Raw genomic sequence first — 26443 nt, 5'->3', positions numbered from 1 at the left:
TGGAAACAAGAAACCGGTTAGCTAAACTGCACCTACAGTTTACACCTTAAAGCGCTGTGCTTCCTTATTTTTTTTAATAGATAAAATGCTTATGTGTGTCGCTTGAAACACCGTAGACTAAAACCGAAACTCCTCAGTCAACAATGTTGTAACTGAGTGAACGGACACATCAATTTTTTTTCTGTCGACGTCACGAAAAAATGTTCAGGAATAATTATCAGGTGAGTTCATGCTAACAGGACTAATATATGGCCTCTCTTCACACAGGTCGTGCTCTTTGTAAATAAAACACGGCTTCGTTTGGTTGCCATGAGTCCCGTCCTGATGTAACATTAACTAATAGTGAGGCTAATTCTGTTTTTTTTTTTGTTTGTTTGTTTGTTTTTTTGCAGGGTGGAGCTGTGGTGGAGATCTTCAGCGGACAGGGAAAAGACCCTGTAGCTAAATGGAAACTTTGTGGAGGGCCGTCAGCCATACATAAAGTGAGTTGCTAGTTCAACTTAGCTCACACAATCAAATTTAATTAGCCTACATGTCATCTAAATCAAACTAGCACCTACAGGCTCCCGGATGCTGCCTGCAGCAACATGCAATCTAATGCAACGCAGTGCGACATCATTCAGTGTCTAGGGTCTGATTAAAGCAGAGTTTGACCCCTCGAATGAAGCTACAGAATTGAGCGTCAAGCTGAAAAGAAAACAAGTACAAGTAGGTCATATCAGTGCTGATTTTTTTGAATGCCATTATTAAAACTGTCTGTGAGCTTGGCTGTATAAAATTCAAAATCAGTTGTGTGTTAGACAAAGGTGACAAAAACTTATTATTGTAGATGCCAAGCCACTCTGCCAACTATACACTTTATTCAACTTGAGCTGTTCTTGAGTTTTCTATCTCTAAATGCACTTATACAACAGATACACAATGCTGGTTATGCTCAGCAAGGACTTAAAGTTAGCAAGGCCTCTTCTGAATTATTATCTCCCTTAGGAGTATAATAAAGAAGTCAAAGGATTTGTTTACTGTCTAGAGGGAAGCAGCCAGACAGTCAAGATGCAAATACCAGAGAATGGAAAAATGTCTCGTAAGTCACTGCCATACGACAATTTGTACCTTTTATTTTGTTTTACTTATTTCCATATCTTAATAGCACTTCACTCTTTTGTCTTTTTTTTTCATAGTTGGGCTTCTCCAAAGATTTTTGGTGCTTCAAGTGAATATTCCTCAGTGCAATGATTTTTCTGCCGAGTTTGTGTAAGTACAGCAGTCAAAGTTTTTTATTCTTTTGTATAATTTATAAATTGTATCTCACCATGTTCAGCATTTTTCAGCAGCATGCACTGTAGTAGATATCAATAACTCTTTGTCGCTGGTAAAATAAGGAGAGATGTTTCTAATGGAGCAAAATAGCTTGTCATAACTGAATAATTTCTTGTAATATATAATGAAAAGAGACGTTTTTAGTAATATGCATGATAATTAAAATAATTACTGAGTAATACTAAATTGCCACTAAAAATTAGTGCAAGGCAGTTTGTTTACATCTTGTAGGAAAACCCCTGGAGCCACCTGTAAGATTATGCGCATCATTTTAGCAATGCCTTTTATGTAACAGCCTAAGTAGCCATTTATTGTAAGACATTGTTGAACAATTTGCTGCAGAGGGCTTTTATCCTGTCAGCCACTGTAAATTTTGAGTAAGCCACCTTATTAAAATGTAGCATAATATGTGAATGTCAAGTGCTGGCTGGTCTTTTCCACATTTTGCAGGTTGTGGCTTTGATTGTATTACACAGTCCGGTGTCCGTATATTGATTTGCATTTACTCACTGACAGAAGAATGTCACTCTGGGGTTTCCTTACAACACAATCATCTCTATGGAGTCTTTATTGTGCTCCAAAGTCTTTATTTGTGTATTAATGTCATGTCATTATAAGTCACAAGACCTATATATTAAAAACATTAGGAAGACATAGTTGAAGCAATTTCTATCAAGTTACTTATCCACTCATTTAATGGCACACTGTTATTTTCACAATCTGGGGAAACATTGCTACCATTGTTCTTCCTGTTTCATTAGAGTGTGTCATCACAGCTGTTAGTATGGCACGAAATCAAAGTGGAAACACCTTTAAGAGCTTTCCTTAGAGACCACTAAAGCTTGTGGTTGTCTCTGGTCAGGACTTCTTATTGACACCACTTATGCTGGTGATAATTTATGTTCCATTGTCTTGTCTGTTATTCACAGGATAACTGATTCAGAGCACCTGAAAAGAAGGCTTCACTTATCGACGGTGCATAAAGAGCTATCTGTCACCCCTTTACACGCAAAGATACCTTTTGTGGGATTGAGGCACAATGTTGTTAGTATTTAATTCGTCCTTGACATATTACTTTTGTATTTCAAAATGTGCTCCCAGCTATTTCCTTTTCCATCTTTGTTCTTTATATTCAATACTGGATGTTGAGCTGCATCACTATGGGATCCTGTTAACTTTGTGTCTGTTGTCCCAGTGGTCTACTTTATGCATCGACCTTGTATCACTGACCGGTGAACTTTTCAAGGAATTTCTGAGACTCGATGGCATCAGTTTGTTCGCCACCTGTAAAGTCAGGAGAATCTTCACTATGAAACAGAGCCCACAGGAACATCGGATGATGGTAATGCAATTGCTTATTGGTTGCAAATAGTGAGATTTTATCATCTTACCCCTCAGTCCTCTCCAACAATGTTTAATAAAGAGATACAATAACTAAGTACTTTCCATTGAAGCGAGTCAGTGGTCTTCCCTTTAAGCAGATTTGTTCTTGTGAGTTTATGGGAAATTGTGTGTGTGTGAGTGGAGAGATAGAGAGACAAACAGTTGGCTGTTTTCTGTTATGGCTGGCTGCGAACTCAGTGGTAGATTTTGTTCGAGGCTGATATGGCTCAGCAGTGATAACAGCTGCACAAGCCTGGCTGCCCAGTGTGCACCTCCTCTACCTACTAATAAAGACAGCCCTGTCAGTTTGCATTTAGCGGTTGATTAAAATGTTACCTTTGCGATGTGCTGTTACGTCATGGTAATTTGTTTTGGCTTGTTCTGTGGTTGGGATTCATCTATGATTGTTCTTTTTTTAATCCAGACATGTTTTTCGGTGGAGCTAGTCTCATAGACTTGATCCCTCGCAGTTGCCAGTACCCACCAGATGTGAAGCAAATCACTCAGGTGTTGAACATGGAGAATTTGCGAAAGGCAGATATGAGGACTGGCTTTTTTAGCTCTGACTGTGGTAGGTAAGATAAAACACAACACAGAAATCTGAATTTATCAAAACAAGTGTAATACATTTCAAGTTAAAAGACCAAGGCATACTGTATTACCATGTTTAACAAAAAAAAAGTTGTGTTATATAGCCAAAAATGGAACCCTGTCCTTGTATTTTTATTTGCTTTTGGCATTGAACTGTTTTTCATGGCATCTTCATTTGGTGATATTAGACAATAGTCTTTCCAGTGACATAGCAAAGCCCCTATGGACAAAGCCAGGTTTGTAAAGAAAGTGAGTTTCTGAGTTTGGTATGTAAGAACCTAATTCCCTTGCACAAAAGTTGAGTTCAACCCCATCGATCACTTTTGGGATGAATTGGAGTGTAGAATGAAAGATAGGCTTTAAATCAACATCACTGCAAGACCCACCAGTGCTATTGAGTATGGAATACGAGCTCCATGCACCCAGATTTAAAAATTTGTGGCCCTCCCAGAGGAAAAGGGGCTGATAAATCAGCAACGTACTCATGATGACATGTTAAAAATCACAGTTTAATGTAATGTTTACATGGTACACACGATTTATTTGGATGCCTACATACTTTTGGTCATTTAAAGTAGTGTATGTCTTGTTTAAAGCATTATAGCAGCTACATACAGTGTTTTTGACAGTGAGTTCAAACATTTAGAGCACAAGATATCAGCCGCAATCTACCCAAGAAACAACTCATTTACATAGAAAGATAGAAAATGGTGCAGCAATGGTTGCACGTAGAGAAGCTGTTCTCTGTGAAGACCCTGTGATGATAATCACTTTGTTTTCCTCATATGAAATTTCTGTGATCTTTATTTTTGTGTTCATTTGTACCTCACCTGTACTCAAGGAGCTGCAATTATCTCCTCATATAAAAAGACATGCACCAGTAATCCAGTTCTGCAGCCTTTGTGGCCTTTTTTATCAGTGCTTATTTATTTGTTCTGACAGCTGTCTAAGCTGTGTTGTGTCAGCCAGCAATGCCCATAGAAGAGGGCAGTAACCACACACGAGAAATATATTTTCATAATTAGCATCTGCATTATTAGCATAACATTCCTAATCATAATTAAAACGATCGCTATTAAAGTAGGCATCTAATTTAACTGTGACGAAGTTGCGTGGTGAATGTTGTTGCTTCAGTGCCCAATCTGTCAGAAACTGTTAAAAGTAAGCTACAGCAGTTTTTATCATGCAGAAACAAACAAGCCCAGATTATTTCAGCTGTTTCCCAAAGATGCTCAGTTGTTCTCAAGGTCAATACATTTTCAAAGATCATAAATTCCTGTTCAAAATACTTTTAGCTTATCAGTATGTGTCTTATTTTATTCCTTACTGTTATGTCATTCTTTATGGGCTTCTGCACACATAAAGCACACAGAAATCTACTCATTCCAGGGCAAATTTAAGTCTATTCAATCTAGTGCATCACAGAAGAGTGACTTCCTTGTATTTGTCTCAGTACATCCAACTAAGCTCTGTCTGTATCACCTTGTCGATCATGTGTGTTTTGTGGAGTGGAAGTGTTTGCTCTGTGCTCTGATGAGGATCAGACAGAAAGTGTGTTTTGCTGTTAGCATCAGCAGAGGTGGTCCTGATGAGCCCTGGCATAGATACAGCAGGGTCAGGTCGTCGCCATATCTCAGCTCCCACAGCAGCCCATTATTTTCACATGATGAAATGGAACAGATTGTTAGATTAAAGGAAAACATCCACTATCGGCTCAGCAATAGCGTCAAATGCATTTCTAGTCATTAATTTTCTTTGTGTGTGAACTGTCTGCTGCAGGTTACAGTATATAAAACATCTTTACTGTTAATAGTTTATAGTAATTTCAGATTAGTTGTGTTTCCAATACAGTGTATCACATCTCAAAAACATAGTCCAAGACATAATCTATAAAGAGGGCATGTTTTTAAGATTTTCATGCACAACAAAGGGATTTTTAAAAGGACTTTGCGGCTAAAAAGAATGCAGATTCTTTCTGACCTTAAAAATGCCATACTCTCCCCTCAACAGTGAATTGGTGTTATGTGTTAACTATAGATTTAAGAGAATTTCTAAAGAAACAAATCCATAAGGATCAATGGGTAATGGGAATTTCTTTCTTTCTGCAGTTCCTGATCACTCTGCCACTGCCAGATCAACTAGTTATCGGAGAACCAGGCCCCAGGCTGTTTTACACACAGCCTCAGGCTCCAGAGCTTCAGGACCACCTCCCCAAACTGGAATAAAAAGCAATGCACGCTCAGACACAATGGTGAGAAATGTGCTCTTTATTCAAAATACGGTAATCTAAAGAATCCCATAAGAACATAAATCCCTCTGAATGATTTGAACAAGTCTGTCATAAGTTACACTGAATTTAGAACAGAATGTGTTATCTCTGAACTTGTGTTATTTTTTTCTGTGGTTGTGCTCCACAGGGATCCAGCAGAAATAACCCACAGGTTACTACAGATACTCTGCGCATTACCAACCTGAGTGAAAATTTATCACACGGGGAACCTTCCCACATTCTTCACAAAGGTAATTTTTTTTTTTTTAGAAAACATACTATAACTTATTCTAGTCTGATTGCTTTCTATGCCTACAATTCCCTGTTCATCCTGCTATTTAGTATTGCTCTTTTCATTCGTGATTTGTCTTTTTGTATAGTGGTTTAAGCTGAAATTATGCTTCGCTTGGCTGTATATATGCTGACGTGCAGCATATAGTATTGCTCAGACTCGGGGTGTATGTCTGCTCAGAAGCAGTGTCAGGATGGAGAACCACAGGATAAAGAAAATGATTAAGAACTCATGAAACGGAAATCAATAAACCACTACATCCATGAAAGAAAGATTACTTTTTTGGCATTTTGACTTGATTGGATAGTTGACAGTGAAGAAGGAGACAGGAAACAAATGGTGAGAGAGCGAGGTATGACATGCAACACACCCCCTGGCTGTAATCAAACCAGGGGTGCTGCAGTTATACAATGTGTGCTGTATCTGTTCAGCTACTGAGGCACTCCCAGTTGAGGTTTTACACAGACCCTGAATGCCACTTTTTTATCCTTAGCCAACAAAGCAAAATCAAGAGTATATTCGAGCTGGATGTATGAAGTTGTTTAACCTTGCTCGTGTTGAAATGCAGTAAAAATGTTAGATCAGGTGACAAAAGCAACCATGTCATTTACAATGTTTAAACAGTACTATGGAAAATGTGCTTTTACAGTTTTGTTCACTACACTCCACCCCCAAACACTGATATAATTACAATCTAGACTAATATAAAGGGACTAATTGTAGTAGAGAGGAAGGAGCTACAAAACTTGCCAGTGAGTCTAGTTGGCTTTGACCCAGTACCCGTGAATATGACTTAGAATCATCATCGATGAAGATAAGTCAGCTGTTTTCTGGCTTGAATTTGAATCTTATGTGCTACTGAATGCTTTCTTATTCTCCAGTTCTTCTTGGCCTTCAGAGTGTACATGATTTATTCTTTCTTTTCAATTCTTCCAAGTACGGTGCATCAGTAAAAGCATTACATATGAACCAACAAATAAGAGCTCTGTTTCTACAGGATATGTTCTCTCGTGCACCTAATAACAGATTTTACGTGTGGTAATACACCATCCTTTGAGCATGACTGAATGCAAAAAAACGGGATGATTAAAATTCCCTAATTCAGCTGAGCATAATGTAGCTGGATGTATTCTCTCTGCACTGAATGAATGTAAGAAGCTCAGTTACTGAAATGCCTTCATTAATAGGGATTTTCACGGTGCATAATCAGTTCACAGATATGCTTCTGGCAAGCTTTAATAACATTGTTGTTGGACTGTTTTGCGTTATAAAGCTTTTTCTAATGTTGAAACTATTGTATGTAGCAGCATCTGGCAGTTTACACCCTCACCCCCCCAAAAAAAGAGTGTTTGACAAGCAGGGATCTAAGAAGCTGCGGGTTTTCAGTGCTAGAGGAGCGGAACAAACATCAGGTAAGTTATGCATGTATGGTGGTAAGTTATATTATATGTAATGCATATTGTAATATGGTAAGGTGTTTGATTCTGGTTAACAGCCTCTCCAGATGCTGTACCTTGTAACGACAGAAAGAGGAGTAAAAGCAGGCAGAAGGGCACCCTTCCATCCAGTGGGCAAGAGAGCAGCCAGCAGCCGCTGACCCTAACAGAAAAATCGGAGCACCCAACAGCAGGTGAGGGTCACATCAGCTGCAAATAGAAAGAATTGAGGACAGCAGGGAGACATTTACAATTTCAGGCTCAGTGATGGTTGAAAAGGTGCAGGAAGACAGCAAGAGATAAGAACATGAGACAAAAGAGAATAATATGCATGTTGGGTGATATTGGCTTCTACTTCGTGTGTTCTGATTTTAACAAGCAGCATTTTTATGCTTGTGAAAAACACCTATTCCTGCTCTTAATTTATGAATTACATCACCTCAAAATATTGCATGAATTTTAAAGCATGCTGCATGCACGCTTTTGTTTCCCGTTTTAAATTTTACATAACCCACGTCAAGGCCACTCGCAGAAACCCCCCCAGTCCAACACCTGAACTCTCACGCACATACACCTACACTCACATTGTTCCTCGCAAAATGAGCGCACGTGTTTTGAAAGCTCAATTATGGATGTTTCTCCACAGCGGTAAGCTCCTTTGCTGCAGCCCTGCCCACAGACGGAAAGTAGTTAGTTCATTAATGGTAATGTGGCACATTAAATAAAAGTCAGAGGGACATCTCCTGGGCCCAGGGTTTGCCACACAGTGGGCAATTAGAGAAAGTGATTATACTGTCGAGAGGTTCAAATGTGCTCACTCATTCAGATTTAGGTGCCTCTTTCTTTGATCTCAGGCTTATCTGGGAGTAGAAGGATTCTGTATTTCTACTCTACACTACAGGCTGATAAAGCCTTCACCTTCGTTGCTATATATCAACAATCATTATGTCAAATGTTTAACAATTACTTTAAGATTTTCTATTTTTCTTCTTAAAAAATGACTAAAACAAGATGGAATCAATATTTGCTTGGAAAATAGGTGTCTACACCTACGGTGTGTAATTTTCAACAATGTTTGGACAAAGCTGCCATTCCATGAGTGATGACTTAGCAGTAAACTTGTTTTCTTACTGCTGATTATGTTTATACTGTTACATTCTCATTAAGTTATTAGCATAACAGGGCTATTAATGAAATATACAAACACGTGAGTGCAGGATAAATTAATACTCACTTTTGGCAAACAATGGAATTAATTACAGCCGTGCATATTGTTATTATGAATTTTAATGTGAATATAATAAAATGAATTTGCAATGACGAGCCACATGATGAAAAATAAATAAAAAGGATTTATTACTCACTGTAATTAGACTGTCTAATTGTCCTTGCATGTCCTCCGAGTGTTTTCTGAAAGACTTATTCTTGAATTTATACAATCAGCATACACAAGCACTTGTTTCAAAGAGAGAATTTACTTCTGCTTAAAGTAAAATTATATTACTTTCATCGTCTTGTCAATTTTTTTTAGATAAGAGAAGCTGCAGTCCTGCCAAGGAAAGTTCAAGAGTCACTCCCACCCCAGCAGAGTTCCAACTCTGCTCGATCCGGCCAGGTTTGTCTTCTGACCTGCAGGTCTGGAGCAGCTGGGAGAGTAATGAGGGGTCTGAGCCCCAGCTCACTCTGCAGGAGGAGGTGTTCACTTTCTCGTCCCATCCTCACTCACCCAAACGGGGGCAAGGCCAGGGTGACCATGGCAAGACGGAGATAGGAGATGATTTGGTTCAGAACAAAAGTGGGAGGCGGTACGATGCCAAGCCTGAAGATGACTTTATTGGCAGTGAAAGTGATGAGGTATGTTTCCTCCAGGGGAGAGATACAAGCACACTGTACTTTGGATGCACACACATTTGAAGCACTCTTATGTTGCTAGGACACTAATTGCCATCTGTCTTGAATAGGAAAATGAGCTGCATTATATCACATACACTCTGACAAAGACCGGATTTTAAACTATATTTGTTAGTTGTTTTTTTTTATGACAATTCATTACCAAGGAATTCACTGCTTCATAAAATCTCACAGTATGCCCATTTGATTTGATTCAGTTTCATTTAATCATGTTTCAGAGTACACTGTGTATCTTGTACTATGGAATGAAATGTTTCATGTTGCGCATTTATTAGGTCAGTGGGGTTGTATATCATCAGGTAATTTATTAATAGCTCAGGGACTTGCAATAAAGAGCAGTAGGTTTTCTTTATGCTGAGCAGGGAAATGAAACTGTTGAACTATAGTTACAAAGAACTATCTTCAAAGAAATGCTAATTGCTTTTACTTATTTAAAACTTTATAATAAGTCTGATCATTCACAGTTAAGAAGCTTGTTTTGTTGTGCAACTGATTAGTTTGCCAGAATGCATGTTTTGGCATTAAAGTGATGCATTCCATCTGTCGTGTCAGTGACAAAATCCATTCTTAGAAACAGAAAAACACAGGTACTGGCAATTTTTTGGACAACATTAACAGTAAATTTGAGGGTTTTATATTAGTAATTTAGAGGTTCCCTTCAAAAACACATTTTGTCATCCACAGTGTTTTCATTTGCAGATGTGCATGGTTGGAATTCATTAGAAAAACATAATAAAACAGTTGGTTTTCATGGTGACCTTTATAAACTACAGGTATGACCTTTTTCTTCTGTGAAGCTCTATGCCGAGTTGACATTTTTCTTTAGATTTTGCAATACCTCTTGGTTTGCTGAATGGTTTTGTACCTGTATTTACCTCTGTTCAAAGTGCACAGCATATTCTATTATCATTATTATTATTATTATTATTATTATTATTATTATTATCATCATCATTATTGTTATTGCTCCCTGGGGCAACTTCCAAAAACAAAACGAACAAAAATACAATACTCTAGTACTGTACTGGGTAGAAATCCTGTGACACATTCATGTGCATGCTTACACCTCCCCACCCCTACGCACACACTGACAAGAACACTTAGACACCCACATGGATATAGGTTGTTAGAGACAAACATCTTTCTCCCCATGCGATGAAATGATCACGTAGCATTTTCACTGATTTCAAATGCTGCCCTAATAAGGACTCTATCAGAACACTTCAAAAGAAACAAACACCACCGTAGGAATTTATTGCCTGAGCTTTGACTACTGCAATAACATACTAGTAAATGTGCAGCATGTTTCTTTCCATCATTGTCTCTCTATTTGCCTCCTGTCTGAACCAGAACAATGTGCCTGGACAGGGCATTGTCTTACCTAAAAACTAAATGTAATATTTGTTTTCACCATGTTTGTTACTTGTTCGCTTTGACACGTACATCTATGGATATAGGGCTTATAGATAGTTAATTTCTCTCTAACTTAACATGCTTTGTAGGGAGTGTCTATTTGAGTTCCGGGAAATTAACATATAGCAACTGTTAAACAGCTGACACTGAGAGCAAGTGCATGCACAAAAAATAAATGACAACATTTCACAGGGAAATTACACTGCAGAGGAAGCAAAGAAACCAGTTGATATAATGCAGTGCACGCTATTTTAAAATCAGCAGCAGAGAGAAGGACATTTTCATGTTTCCTCGCTTCCACCTTCAACTTCACTGTGTTTTTCTGTTTTCTGGTCATTTTGAAAGTGACTATTATACTTCAGAGGAGGAAAAATGAGAGGGCCACACTTTTTTATGTCCAAAGAAATCACAGTTTTTCTGAAAGGACACAATGGCTATTCCCTCAGGTGTCCAAAAAATATCATATACTGAATAACCGCAACTCTTTCAGGTATAAAGTACACTGCAACTGGCTGGCCTATGGTGAAATGTTTTTCTGTGATACATTTTTATGATGGCTGATAGAGTAAGGCTGTGTGTCGTGGAGCACAAAGCTGCAAAGTGTATTTTGCCACAAACACACCATACTGACCACATAGCCCTGCCTATGTGGCCGTACACATGTGATGCTACTGAGCAGCACCATGGATTAAATAAGCAACTGCAAAATGAGACACAGGAGAGTTTTGATGAAGTGATTTATGGGACAATTCATTATTGTTAACATGCATTTCTTGAAGGTTTTTTTTCCACAATATGGATGTAGCAGCAGAGAAGCATTGGTCAAGAGATATAGATGTTTGGTTCCTTGTAAAACTAGAAATTAGCAAACCATACAGACAGCAATTTTCTTATTAAAATGTGCATTATTTATTTGCATTATTTTTTATTTATTTAATATAATGTAAAGATTTAATATGCTAAAACGTCAAGACACCAAATTGTTTGTCCTGAGGCACATTTATGAATCACCATTAAACATTACCAACCTGAGATGGCTCATGTTAAGCTGTGTATGTGACAGACTACCTGCTATTCTGTTTTATGCAGCCATTGAGATGTCATTCTTGATATTATGCTGAAGTAGAAATTTGCCGTAAAACTATTTTAAAGCTCGTTAGAATGCCATGTTTTCTTATCATACTTGAAATATATAGATTAAAAAATGGAGGGATTCTATTTTTATGTTTGTTCAAACAAAGAGATTTGTCCATTGTCAGCACATACACTGATGTAATGGAGTAATAAGATTTGCATATAGGCCGCTTGGCTTTCAAACTCCCAAGCTATAGACATTCGAGCTGTACAGTAGCACTTATGATGAGTTAAAAGTGCCAAAATTAACACGACAGAGGATGATCTCATGTCACAGCTTACATGCTGTGAATTTCATGAAACAGGTCTTAGATTAGGCGCTGGGTGTAAAGGATGTGTATCTGAACAGTTTTGCGCCTGGTGGTACATGACGGAAGAATGCAAATTTATGAGAAAGCACAATTAACAATTCAATGTGAGCGAAACGTGAGGTAGCTCTGTCTAGTGTATGTGTGTAAAAATCGGATTTTTTGTTTTTGGTGTTAAGGATCTTCTTTTAGAAAACTTTATGTGCATTACCAATAAAAGGGCTTGTACCTCACAAGAATGCAGTGTTACCGCATTTGGAACCTAGAAATCCCAAAAGACCCACTAGTGGCCATGTCTGTTCTCACACCAACTGGCCTCTCTTGTGGAGCCCCTTACTAGCAAGAATATTAACTCAGAGATCCAACATATACTATAATATAGTTCTTAGGGTAAGGATGGCAATGTTGCAGAGATTGCTATGAGACACTTGCTACTTTTTTATTTACCCAAACCATGCTGTGCTATAAGCTTTAGCATGCTTAGCTACCATGTGCTACCACCCTGACAGTAGTCATACACCAGACTGTGGTTAGTTGCCATCTGACCCAGGTTACCCAGATTTTGATTTTGACTCATTTATGGCAGATTGCTCATTTCTCAACTTGGAGCAATATCATCTTTCACGGTGTTGCATCAGGTTCACGCAATTCTTTTGAGCGAGCATTTTTTCTTAAACATAGAGAAATATTAAAGGCATAACAAAGCAATGAACTTTCATTGTATGAACTATTTTGAGATCCATTAGAAGCAATGGGCCAAGGTAACATTTCAGAGGAATGCAGTTATTTTAATGCAATAATAACAACAGAGACGATGGACCCTGCAGTACTTCAGTGAAGAACATTCATGCTGACAGCCACACCCATATCAGGGGTTTCAATAATGCATATATTTCATTGTTTATTCACCTGCGCTTATGAAAATGATAAAGCATAGAAGGAGAAGAGAAAACAAATAACATATGGAGACAGTGAGCTAAAAACCTCAAGGGGCTTATGATAACCTTTCACCCCAGAACAAAGCTCAGAGATTAAAGAAAACACCTCAAAAACAGACAACAGAAGGGAGAAATACAGAGATAGAGCGGCTTGTTGTTCCAAGAAAAGCTTCAAGCAGTTTAATTCATGAGAAACAACATCTTGTGTTTTGCATTGGAATTTCTCAATTCTGTTGAAAACAGGATTTATAGAAATAAAAATAGCATTTGATACACCTATTTGTGTATAAGTATAGCAGTCAACAACTGGTCTTGAAAATGCCAATTTTAGACCAATAGTGCAATACCAATGAATACTTCACTGAAGGTCTGTGTTTTAAATATGGAGCATAGGGTTGAATAGTAGCTCCGGAGTTTGTAGCTTGCTTCTTCTTCATGGATAACGGCAGCTGTTGTCAGTTGGTTTTACAACATTTGCAGCGGATTCTATCTGCGACCCAGTTTCTCTCTGAAAGAAAATGTGTCAATGGATTCAAAGAAACTTTCCAGCACCTCTTTAGCATAATCATTAATGTTCTGTCCAGACATACTGTATGGATGTATGCTATGTTCCTATACTGAACACACAACACTGGTGCCCTGCTAGCCCAGAGAACTTTGCATCCAGTCTGAATACATGTCCGTACCTTGGTGTGGGATTCAAACAATGGTCAACTGGTTTATGTGTGTCTTCAGCAACAAAAGTGATTCTTGCTGTAGGAGTTTTTTTTTTAAACTTTACATGGGCATTTTGATGCTTTCTTTTCTTTTGCCATGAAACTGGGTCACCACTGAAATCCATTTTTACTATTGTGAATCCACATACCATTTTCACTAAAGGAGCAAGTTACACACTTTTGAGAATGAAGTATCTTTCATGCTTACAAGGGAAACTGTTTGATATTCAATACTTGGATTTTCAGGGGAATTTTCTTACAGTGTTGAGAAGAACCATGTACTGTTTGTGCATATGCAGACAACACATTTTAAACTACAAGACTGAGAGGTAACTGTGAATCTGAAGGTGGATTAGCAGATTTAAAGAGAATGCCATTAGCCTTTTTAAATGTGAGGTTAATTTAAAGCTAAGCCACCAACACCTGGTCACCTTCATTTCATTATTATGCCCCATTATGCAAAAATCATTCCAAAGGAAAGAACACTACAATAAATATCTGAAACATTAGCCTAGCACATATTCTTAGAACATGACTAATCATCCCATAAAGGGGTGTTTGGTGTGATCTACAGAAATTTTGTTCACTGCGTTTTTGTATTTCTTTCAGGATAAGAGCTACATCAAGTTCCAGCATCAAAAAATTAGTATGTCCAACCCTGCTACCTCCAGAGCTCCTGATCCAGCTTTGAAGGTGCAACATGAAGGCCATTCTGAATCCCCTAACATGGACCAAATATTCCCAGAAGAGCTTTCTCTCCCTAACACCAGTATGCAGCCTTCATCCAGTGGCAAAGCTGAACCAAATATAATGGTCCCTGCACGCTGCCTTTCACCTAACAGACACAAACACAAGTCTGGTCCAAGGGGATCAGAGGAAGTGAACCAGTTTCTGGATAAGAACAGCAGCGTATCGCTTTCTAGGAGACTCCTACAAGAAGTGAAATTGGGCGATTCCAAACGATACAAGGTAGTGCTTACAATTTTAACAACCAACAGATCTGATCCGATGTGCTATGACTCTCTGTGACCTTTTTTTTTTTTTTTTTTTTTTTTAGAGACAAGCACATAAATGACTACAATTTTGAAATTCCTCCTAATAATTGTCTGATCAGTTAGATTGTCCACTGCAGATAGTTACCTCTCGTGTGAGATGTCTGTTTTTGATACTACCTTATATTACCATTCCGAGGACAAGCTTCCCTATGAAGTTGTCACTTTCACTCATAAGGATAGTCTTGATCACTCAAGAAATATCTCCCATTTGCAATCGAAATCCAAGTTTAGCAGTTCTTTTTTGCGTTAATCCGATTTAAAACATCATTTAAGATTTAGCATCATCATTAAAATTAGCTATTTAATCAAAAGATTGTCCAAAATCAAACGGAGTGCTCAAAGTCGTAGCATCAAGGGGAATTAATATTGCATTTCTACAGAGCTTTTAAATTTCTTTAATCACATTGTTTAGGTTTCACGCCCTGTAAATTTGCTTTATAGTCTGAGCATGAATCAGAGCCACTTTCAACAATCCCTGCTGGCAACTGTTTTCACCAAAAAGGCTTTGATGAATCCATTGTACATTTGTCCAGCACCAAACATCAGACAGACAAAGTCATCAAGTGGCGAGAAAAAAAGTTGAACACCTACCAGGCATGATCAAAGATTCAGACATGTTTGTCAGGAGTTGGTAGAGACATAGCATAAAAGAAGAGAGTAACTGTTTATATGTTTTTTCTTCCTTCACAATCGATCAATGCAGCTTGGTTTAATGAACATTAGTATGATTAAATTCCATTTGAAAGTGCTTCTTTACAGTGACTGTCAAAGTCTTCAGTGGATGGGCTTCACTCAATTCTTGTAATTTGCAGTAAAAATGATATTCATCATTAGCTGGGATGTGTAGAATGGGTTTGGGAGGCCTTGTGGCAAATGTGCAGCTTATTAAAAACTGATGGTATTATGTCTAGCTGTCTCTCTTTGCCCAAAGTAATACGTGATCACTGCTGATTTGGACAGCTCCTGGGGACTGGTGAAAAGGTATGTAGGATCAGACTATGGCCTGTTACAAGTTGAGGTAGGCCCCTGCTCCATTTGAACAGATCCAGGATCAGAAGATAGTCAACTGATGCAATCACAAGGCCTGAGGGAAGATCTGTCACTTGGCTTTTGCTTACTGCATTTACACAACTCACTGCTGAGTGATATCCCAGCATCCATCATCATTGCAGCTCCTGAATGCTGATTTGTGCCAACTCCAGCAGGCAGCATGCAGTGAAGGCTTTGACTGAAAGGTTGTCAGAGAAATATGACAAGGAGTTTGTTTCCCTTCCTGCAGCCCCGGTTTATCGACTGCCATAGATTCACCACCAGGGCAACATCAGGCTTGCACTTTGTCAGATGAATAACGTTACCATAGTAGTCTCTTAAATCAATAGATCCACTGTTAAAAGACATTTCCTTAGAGGGTCAAAACAATGGCGCATGTCCAGGACCGCCTTAAGCTCTGTCTGGAACTATGACCTGTTGTTAAAATTTTCACTACTTTGTTGACTGCACAAAACACATTCTATCAGGTTTGTGGACTTTTGTGTGTCGACACTGACTAAGTGCAAAGTATTGTATTTTGGATTGCTTCCAAATAAGTCATCTCTGTTTTATGGGTGATAAATTTGAAGGAAGAAGAAGAGGAGGCACTGAAGCCTGTTGAATCCAGTCATTATGACTTACACCTGCTTGGCAGTCTACGGATACGTGGGGATGATGATGAGGAGCTCCGAATGCTGGCAAGCCTAAAAAGAGAGCAGGAGGAAGATGAATGTAGAGCCTCGGGCCTCAGTGCATCTCAGATCCACCAGTGTAATGTCAGCATCAGCATGAGCAGTGATGACACCTCTACTTGGACCCACATCTCCATGGTGAGCGCTAATCTGGTCTGCTACTATTGATCTTTTGTTGTTGACTCTTCGCTAACAAACAACACATGTGCAGCTCATCTACCACTCACAGCCCCAGTTCCCCCCCCATTCCGTTTCCTGATTGGAATATTTTTTCCTGACCCTGGTTGATCCCCGCTCTTGCTAATTTCCATTTCAAGCCCCAACTTATGCCACCATGAAGTGCTAATCCACCTCTTTCTCCAGTGTGTTTTCTGCATTACAAAAGGTTATGGAGATAGAAACACATTAATTGGCCTCTTCCTGCTTTTGAAAGTACACTTGCATAATATCCACAGTTCCCCCAGTGACTAAAAATTATTTAGGTCATTTGAAATTATCCCCAGAAGTCTTTTTAGAATTCAAAGACGGTGTGGTTTGCTCTTGGCTATTGAAGGTCATTTAGATCTATGGGCCATTAGCATAAGCACGTTGCACTGATGAAGAGGGAACACTACCCTCCCTGGCACTGCTGGGTCCATTGTAGGATCCCCGATGAGTACAGTCATTACAGATGCTCGAGTTATAGGCCTGTTGCCATTTCTGTACATGCAGGTATCCATTAGTGAACTGAGATTCAAGCAGCACATAAAGAATAGTGGCATTACTACAGGGATTATCATTTTGTGCTTCCTTTTGGGGACACGGTGATAGGGCCACCAAGAAAAGCATACATCTTAAGACCCCACATAGGGTACAGTTTTCTACAGGGATGAGATGAGATTTACATGTGATTTAATGAAGCCCTGAAGGGATTTTTTTTTTTTAAATCAGCTGCATTGTTTACAATTCTAAATATATACTGTATGGCAACAGCACCACCAACAGTATATTAAGAAAAAGCTTGCCAATAAAGAGAGAGAATGAGAAATAAAAAAAGACACAACAAAAAATAACACATTTTTTAAATACAGAAATTGCACCAAATAATACTTGAAAGGACGCCATACATTTATGTCGAAGATAGAAATGAGCCGATTATGGGACCTAAGAAAAGAAAAGTCACTTTCTGGGGATTGGACTCACAGGGAATGACAAGCCATTTCTTGTCCTAGGATGCTGTCATGCAAGTGGTCCCTGCTGCTGTCATTCATGGTATTGTTGCTGTTTTCTCTGCTACTGCAGCTACTGTACCAACCCAGATAGAAATTCACCCTGAAGCGGTTTTGTGCTTGCGTTACAAGGTTGAACACAAAGGAATCAACTTATACATTGAATGGTTGTGTGAAATTAGATTTCCGACACTTTTGTATGTGGTCGTAGATGTGATACATATTCTCTCTGTGGGGACATGACTGAAGTAACAACTGTCATGTCTGAATTCAGAGTTTTTGTGCTGTGACAGTGAAAGCTACAGATGGGAGACTGAGTCAGACAAAGAAAAAGAAAACACACTATCAGTAAAATTCCACCCACTGACATTTTCACATTTTGGCCTGAAAAATGTTTTCTTTCTTGATAGAGAAATTAAACAGCTGTGCTCAGCTGGATTTATGTCAGTTAAATGCAGTCCAGTGGAGATAGTGGATAGTTAGTTTTAACATAACGGTAAGCTGTCCAATATGCATGTTAAAGTGGGATGAAAGGTTTATAGAATGTTTTAGCCAGATTTCTTTTAATAGTAAGACAGAGATTATTTAATGATTAGGGTAAAAGACTAAATCAAATCTCATTATGCTTTTTTTAATATATTAAAAGCAGAATAACAATTATCAGCTTTAGCTCTGTAAAGTGTTGTTTTCTCTGCTGTCTAAAATTTTAATCGGAAATTGTCAAAAAAGAGCCATGAAAACGTAGGACACTTATGTAATGTTGCACCTTTTGCATACTTTTGGAGACACATAGTCAAACAACAGTTAGATAACTGTACAGTGAAACTACTTTTTACATGAATTAATACATCTCCTTTAGTTTTCCTGCCCTCTCTTAGCAAGTTACATCCAGCAGTAGTTTTTGCCTTTGTTTGAGCTCTGGCATTGAATCTGATTTCTGTGAGGATAAAAAAAAGACATGGTACGGTTTTACTTATTAACAGGCACAATTTTGGAAGCAAGCTTCTTATATTTGGGTGTGGAAGCCTGAGTCCTAGATATTTCTTAAAATCAAGGCAGGATTATTAATATATGTGTTAGGACTGAAAATTATATTATGAGGAAGAGTAGGGAGAGGTCTGAGATTCACTAATGTAATACAGCCTTTAATTTTGCTGGGGCACATCCACAATGGGGGTAAACAATAGGAGTTGCATGCACAGAAGAAAATGTAGGAAAACAGCCACTAGAGAGGAGCTGAACCACCTGTCATCTCTTTAGCACTGCCTGCATAAAACAGGCTGTAAGTATGAAAAAATGATGCGGTTTTGTTTGGCTGAACATATTTGCCAAACAGATATATACAGCATAGTTTTACAACCATTTTTTTTTACATTCACAAGGCCTCAATGTTTCTATATTCTAACAAACATAGTCTAAGACAGCGTCGACCAGAAATACATAATGCCCTTTAGGTTTTCTGATTGCTGTATAACATTTGACCCAGCATGCAGGATACCAGATGTATAAAGAGGGTATGTAAAAGGGTTAGTAAAGGTTTTAGGGCCAAGATGTTTGAGCATCAACCAGAGAGTCGGTTCAAACAACAGCAATAGGCTGAGGGCTCAGTCTCATCCTTACCAATGTGTAGGATTTTCTGAGAAGCTATGCAGCAGGTCGTGTATGAGGCAAGTCATCAAGTTCACCCCCAAGCTATAGGCAGCAGGGGCTGAAGGATTAAATGACCAGACCACATTTTTCCGTGTGTTCCAGACATGGTCTTAATTTTTTTTTAAAACAAATAAAAGCTTATTTCTATTTGCAGCATATGTACTTCTGATTATTCCAAGCCTAAATCCTCTCCTTGAAACTATAGTTAAGGCAGGTTTAAATGAAGGTGTGAGCTGCTTGGTTTACCATTACAGATGTAGTACAGAATCCTAGATCCCTGAATGTTCTCCATCACCCTAAAGGTGCCTCATCATCATCAGTGCATATTACCTGCAGAATTCCACAGGGGGTAATTTCAGGTCCTGTCTTATTTTAAGATGAGGATTACAGAAAGAAGGCTAGGGAGCACACAGATAGCTAAAATTAACTCAAGGAATGCAAGGACTACAGCCTCAACATGACTGCTTCTTCATCAAAGTCATTTACCGTAATATCCTTTAACAGGCACTACACTTAAAAAGCCTCCTGAGGCCATAATATGGTCTTTAGCTTTGACAAGATGGAGATGGTAGTGCACTTGTGCTTCTTACAGCTGAAAATGACTATATTTTTAAAAGGGAAACCATTGCTAGCTTGTACTTATAAATCCACCTACGCTAAAGGTCTCTGATATTCACAGCTGATAATGAATGCAATTATTAGGCATTTAAAAGATTCAATTTACAAAAATAATGCAACTTAAACAGTTTTTTTTCTTTATCATTATGTAGTACATCTGCATTTTGGAACAGATTATTACATTTTATGGATCTTGTCCCCCCCCCCCCTTCATTGTTCGCCAGTGTTTTCTCTGTCTGGCTGCTTTTTCTATTTTTCCCTTGTGTGTTTACTTCTTGTGGTTTGCCAGACAGACAGATTTTTTTTAATATACTTGGCTTGTTAGTCAGTTACCTTGGTGCACAACGTAGAAACAGCCTTTTTGCCCTTTTGACATAAGCATGCAGCAAAGGATTTCCATGAGTTGCGCTTTTGTAGAATGGAAGAATTAAGCTTAGACTGTGGTTGTACAAAGGCTTTTGTGAAAAATATAATTTTTTAAAAAGAGATGCTGCTCCTCACACTGCATTCATACTCGAGTAATTAATTAATTAATTAAAGGCATGATGACATAGTTTATTTCTCCGGCTAGACTATATTAAATGTATTCATGGAACTCCACAGAAATAGATAAAAGCATTAAATATATGTCTATTCATTCCAGTCTTTAGGATGCATTTGTATTGCAAAGGCGATGGAATAAGTGCATTGCAAAAACTGCCCTTGCCTTATGAAAATTCTTCATGTGCACAAATGTCCTGTGACGCTTATTTGTCAAAAGATGTGCAATTTCTGTCTGAGACATCGTCTTTTGACAAGCAATTGAGCTCAAATATTGGTCTGATGGTGATAAACACAAAGACCTTCATTACTGACCTGCAATGAATGAAGCAAGTTATTTTGAACTTAAAAAAATATTAAATCTCAGTGTGCTGTGAGTATTCTTCTTTTTTTTTTCTTTTTGTGCCTTAATCAAGTACTTAGTGGTCTTTTAAACTCAATCATCATCATGTACGTAATAGGAATGCGAAACAGGAGCTAAATTTGAGCATTCAGCGACATTTTAACACGACTTTTTCCTTCATTACTTCTCTAGCCGGCTAATCAGGGGCATCACTACCAGAAGGAAATGACTCCCCTCCTGCAATCAAATCCGAGGTAAGAAGCAGCCCCACACAGACGTGTTCCAAATCTGTAAATATATAATAAAATGCACTCTACGAGTAAGACAGCGTAGCCGTAGTCTGAGAGTATAAACAAAGGTGCATTTTTCTATATTTTGTGTTTTGTACATTGAAGTCTGCCTGTAAAGACATTTTCTTTCACCTGACATGCTGTCTCCAACAACCCACCTTCTTTGGATTGTGAAAACATGAATAATGGTGAATAAAGGATAGTAGCTGAGAAAATTGCTGATAAATTTCATGCATTACCAGCATGTACATGAAGCGCTCCCTGAAATTCATCGTCAGATGGTTACGACTGACTGCAATATTTAAGCTAAATGTCAACTGTCAGATAAATATACAGACTGGGGCTTATCTCGCTCATGGATGAGTACAAATTAATTGAGAGTGTGCCAGGTACTGTACATTTCGTCTCCCTTAACTGCTGTTGTCATTTTCACAATGGCGTATTATTTTTCCCTTATTATCACGTCTGTCACATCCATCGCCGGAAAAGTTTTTTATGATACCTTTTATTCACTGTGTAATTAATGCTTCACATCAGGTTTGGGGTTCTCCAAAATCAAAAAGCAGGCATGAGGCTTTATGCACAGCAGGAGCTTCAGTAGTTCATAATACAAAACAGCCATAAGACATGTTCCACCTTGTTTTTCCAACCTGCAGGTTAAAACAAAGCAAAGTTCTAACCTCAAAAAGAAAACAAAATGATAAATGGGCTTATACTGCTGGAGGAGAAAGAATATTTCAAAAAAGTGTTATATCCAATATCGACTTCAGGCATATACAGTGCTAAACAGAATACATATTATGAAGCTCAGAAATCCACCAAATTAAGTAGAGGCTCATAAGGTCGCAAGAGAGCAAGGGGTCACAATAAAAAGGTTAGTTTTAACAGTTTGCATCAGATAATCTTTGACATGTTGAACATTACAGGTTGGTAGTGTACAGCCGTGACTGAATTATTTTCACTCAGTTATGTTAAATGGGAACTGTATTATTCAAGGTAAGATTTAATAAAATGGTGTTTTGTAACCCTCATTTAAGTCAGATCTGTTATTTAGAAATGTTCCAAAGACAGAAAAAAAAGCTCAGGGTTGAGCAAAGCAGCTCTTGGAATGGGTTCACCGTGTAGATTTGGAAGGGAAGAGAAACTGTGAAATAAAGTGGAAATACCTTTAGTGTTCTCATGTCTGTGTAGATTCTAAGTCATCCAGTTCATGGTCAACTGTGGCAGTAAAAATTGATCCAGTTCTCCTCTTTGGAGGGTTCTGGAGACATCCTATTGTCCTACAACTCGCTAATCCAGAGCCTTGTCTCTGCGCATCGTCGTCTCTTTGTGGGTATACACAACCATGTGGTATGTTACAAAAGACGACAAAGGGATTGCATCACAGTTTCGCTACTCAAATTATGCAACCTCCTCCGCTCTAACACTTTGATTTATTGATGCAAAGCAAGGTAGCCTGGTGTGAACATGTGTGGAGTCCCATGTACTCAAATATTTGTGTTTGTGTTATTGTTTAAAACGAATTTAAAGATGGTATTTTATATTTATTACATTTGATCAACAGCAAGTACGAGCAGGATAGATTTTTGGGGTGGTTTTTTTTTTGTTATTTTGGAGTTCTAACATGTCTTTGTGCTGTTAAATATTTTGTGAAGTGATGCTGTTTGTTTGAATGTCCACTGAAATGAATATTCCTATTGACAGCCACCTCAAACGCACTCCTCGACTTGTCTCACACAGCTCCACAGCATCCACAGCTGTACTACTGAAATTAGACTTCGAAGCAAGCCTTGATTTACATATTGAATAGCAGCTGCACAGGATTTGTCGTTGTTTTCTTCCTTTTCTTTTAGGCATTGCATCCTGAGACACCCTTACAGTGAATTCTATCATAGTGTTTTTTGGAGCATCCTGGCACCACTGCAAGGCTTTCTTGCTGTCGAGAGCTACAGCTTCCATGACAGCTAAAATGCTCCTGTTTCTGTGCTTAATGCTGCCAGTGCTTTTCTAGTATTTTTAACATGTTTCTTTGCTCATGATGATTGTGTCTGCCTTTGGCTGGCATACCAAATATGAACCCGTAAATAAGACTTTCTGTAGCAGTACAATTGTGTACAATTGTTGTGAACTTTTGTAAAGTTGCCAGGGTATCAGACAAACAGAGCTGCCTTGATGCTGTTTCTTTGGGATATATTTGGAAAGCTTATTTTCAATGTACTTCACCGCTGTGCAAAAACAGTGTAGTCGCTCAAATTAAATCAAGCTAATTTATTCCCTTTTTCACAGGTCTATACTTGGGTTATAATGACTTGAAAATCTCAGAATTTAATCACTGTTGCCGAGTCCCACTTCACAATTTGAAGTCCAATTTACAGTTCAGTAGCAGAGGCCCTTGTCCTTGAAAATTGCTTCCATTAACTTTTGTACAATGTTCCTGCCTATCACGCAGTCAAGGGGTTGTTGGAGGGAGGTAAATGCCTTTGTTAGAAAGAAAAATCCGAGCTTCAATAGAGATAATGTGTTTTATCACTTTAAAGGCATAAAGTTAGAAATGAAGCTAATTAATTCATGCTTAAATGCACAGAGAGATGAGATAAAAATGAATCGGTGTGTTTGTACGTTTAATGTAATCATACCTCAATCAGCCTCGGCATTTAAATCAACTTTCTAAGACTGTGTAGGTTGGGTATGTATTTTAATGCACTGCCTTTTCACTGGGTATTAAACACAGCGATTAAAATAAACATTTACCTTGAACACTCTGCGACAGGCAGCTGACGTGATCTGGAGGATTTTTTTAACAGCTTTTATCAGAAAAGCACATCACTAAGGTTTAAATGCACTGATGTTATTACTGTATTCTAATATTTTCATATGATCATTTCCCGACATCCATGCGGAGACAATAATAAGTGAAAATTGTCGAACTGTAAACATATATAATCTGAATTTTATGAACACAGCAGGAATGCTCAATGTTGAGCAGATCGTTGGTATGGTATGAGCGATTCCACAATAAGACACAAAGTTTTAATCAGTAGTCGTAAAAATATCATGATATGAAGAATATCAAAATGCAAAACATGAACATTTGCCTTCTGAGCGCTCTGTTTTAGAAAGAGTGACATTATCAGCCGTTGCAATTTTTGATTGTAAGACAGACGAAGCAGAGGCAAACGTTTGAATCGCCGGCTGTCAGCTGAACATTCTACAGAGGAAGATTATAATGTAATTCCTCATTAAATATGCTACGATGTGATATGAGATGTTTTGTCCAGAGGCCAAAGATGTTAATGGATAATTGCACAACTGTTGTATAGCCACAGATGATTATGAAAGCTGTTTAACAAATGAATCTTGCATTGCTTCCAAGTAATATTTCATCTTGTGATATTTTCTCTCTGGCTGTAATCTCTCACGCCATGCTAAAAAGCAGTGTTTTCATTTGCTGGGAAGTGATTGATGTATAGCTGTAGCCTGCGTACATCACAGACAGGGATGATAAACTCATTTGGAGAGAGAAGAAGGCGTACTGTCGCAAAAACAGGCAAGGTTAAGACCCTTCCTCTGTGCCAGAATGTGGACACTTGGAAGTCACAGCTTGAGTCGGAGTCTAATAAGTGATCCTTCAGGTAAAACTGAAAAGCCTGTGAGACTAAGTAGGCAGGAGAAGTGGCTCAAGGACAATGGAGGCTTAGATGGGCTTCTGAAAGCACACGGTGATGGAATCTCATTGTTAAAATGCCATATAGTAGGATGGTGAGTGTAATGGCATGTGTTGTCATGACTGTCTGCTTTTATGGTCTTTTCCCTAGGGAGTGGATGGACGTGCTCAGCCCTCCTATTATGCCTCCCAGCCAACAGAGAAGGTCAGGCAACACATGGAGCAATCGGGGAAGTCTAGTCAGAGGTACAGTAACCTTCATTTTACTCCCTCTGTCTCCAGAGTGCCTTTTATGTCCTTGGAGGTCAGGAAGACAGCAAATAATCCAGTGCTTTAGCATTAACACTAATTGCACAAATGCATACAACTAATGGGAACACTGAGTGGTGTCAGAGCCTACAAAAATGTTACATTTCCACCAAAGGCTGCACACAGCAAGGTGGGGAAAGCAAGTGGAACTGTATCTAATTAACGGTGAAAAAAAGCCCATGAGAGTGGAGCTCTCTGTCCTCCACATAACGCCATAGGTCAGAGGAGACAGGCTCATTACAGGCCTGTGCCCCCTAGACACATCGACAAGGTTAATTGATGAAACCTTTTCCAGTTTACAACATCATTTTTAAACCTCTTACACAATGTGTCTTATAATTAGTTTTCATTATTGTTGCCCAAGTTCTGATAAGATAAAATGTTCGTCCCGGAGCTTTCCATAACCTTTTTAGCGTTTAACTGCCTGTCAATTTAACAGCTAAATTGTCGTGCTTTAAAGTAGTGGGGATTACAGGGAATCTCTTTACAGCTTCATAATGTGGTACTGGGTCTGGGTGTCTTAGGTCTTGATTGATGAGGAAAGAAATGGCAGCGGCAGAAAACTTTTAAATCCACCTTAGTCTGAAGGTCACCTCACCAGCCAAGCTTCTCATTTTATTCCAGTAACAGCTGATGGAGGAGGCTCTAATTCATCTCTGGTCGGGTTATGCTAGTTGTGCATGAAAAATATAAATTCTGTGCAAACTTTATTGGAGTTACTAATGTACTGTTACTTTGGTACATTTTGATCAATTACTTCCAAGTGTGGCACAGTGATTTGCTCGCTTTATTACAGGAGGAGATGAGTCGGTGAATGAAGAGGAGGACGAGGACGAGTATTTGAATCTGCTCTATGATCCTTGCCTGAACTGCTATTTTGATCCGAAGACTGGCAAATACTACGAACTAGCTTGACTCAAAGTCCATGAGAATCAAAATTAATAAATCACATTGAGAGAGAATGAATGGCTTCAGGATTTTTTTTATTTTTTTAGGCTTTTCAGCTTTTTGATGAGTAATGAACTCCCTATTCATTAGGAACTGTTTTTGTGTTATTGCTTTTATTTTCTGAAACTACAGGAGCTTTGTGTCACCATATGTAGCATCATGTTGGTGTGTAAGGGATGCTTTTCGAGAGTTCTTGCTCATTCAGTGTCACATCTGATGGCAAAAAAGAGCTTTTCAGAGGTCTTGGCTTGCAAATTAATATCTAAGCTTTCTGAAAGAACATCCTGGAGATCCTTTTAATAAGACTTCTGACATTTCAATTTTGCATGGATTACTATCACAATATAGGTATAGGTTGTTGTTGGAAATAAATTTAGTTTGAAAAGGCA

The 26443-nt window shown here is 38.4% G+C and overlaps 1 protein-coding gene across 1 annotated transcript; it reads left to right on the top strand.

Moving 5' to 3' along the window:
- On the top strand, positions 1–26443 carry cfap20dc (CFAP20 domain containing). Its single transcript, XM_051948827.1, has 17 exons — positions 1–221; positions 393–482; positions 988–1081; positions 1179–1251; positions 2247–2361; positions 2513–2678; positions 3125–3271; positions 5400–5542; positions 5709–5811; positions 7157–7264; positions 7348–7482; positions 8820–9142; positions 14318–14677; positions 16383–16622; positions 21036–21097; positions 24949–25043; positions 25903–26443. Exons 1-17 carry the CDS (start codon positions 201–203, stop codon positions 26019–26021), a joined length of 2394 nt encoding a protein of 797 aa, XP_051804787.1. The 5' UTR covers positions 1–200; the 3' UTR covers positions 26022–26443.

The sequence above is a fragment of the Acanthochromis polyacanthus genome, chromosome 5 (genome assembly GCF_021347895.1).
Source record: "Acanthochromis polyacanthus isolate Apoly-LR-REF ecotype Palm Island chromosome 5, KAUST_Apoly_ChrSc, whole genome shotgun sequence".
NCBI classification, from domain to species: Eukaryota; Metazoa; Chordata; class Actinopteri; family Pomacentridae; genus Acanthochromis; species Acanthochromis polyacanthus.
Note: the sequence above shows the minus strand (reverse complement) of the source record. Positions and strands in the feature narration are given on the sequence as shown.

Coding starts and splice junctions, on each gene's coding strand:
- cfap20dc (XM_051948827.1), top strand. CDS start 201: ATGTTCAGGAATAATTATCAG. Junction 222..392: donor TGTTCAGGAATAATTATCAG/GTGAGTTCATGC, acceptor GTTTTTTTGCAG/GGTGGAGCTGTGGTGGAGAT. Junction 1,252..2,246: donor GATTTTTCTGCCGAGTTTGT/GTAAGTACAGCA, acceptor TGTTATTCACAG/GATAACTGATTCAGAGCACC.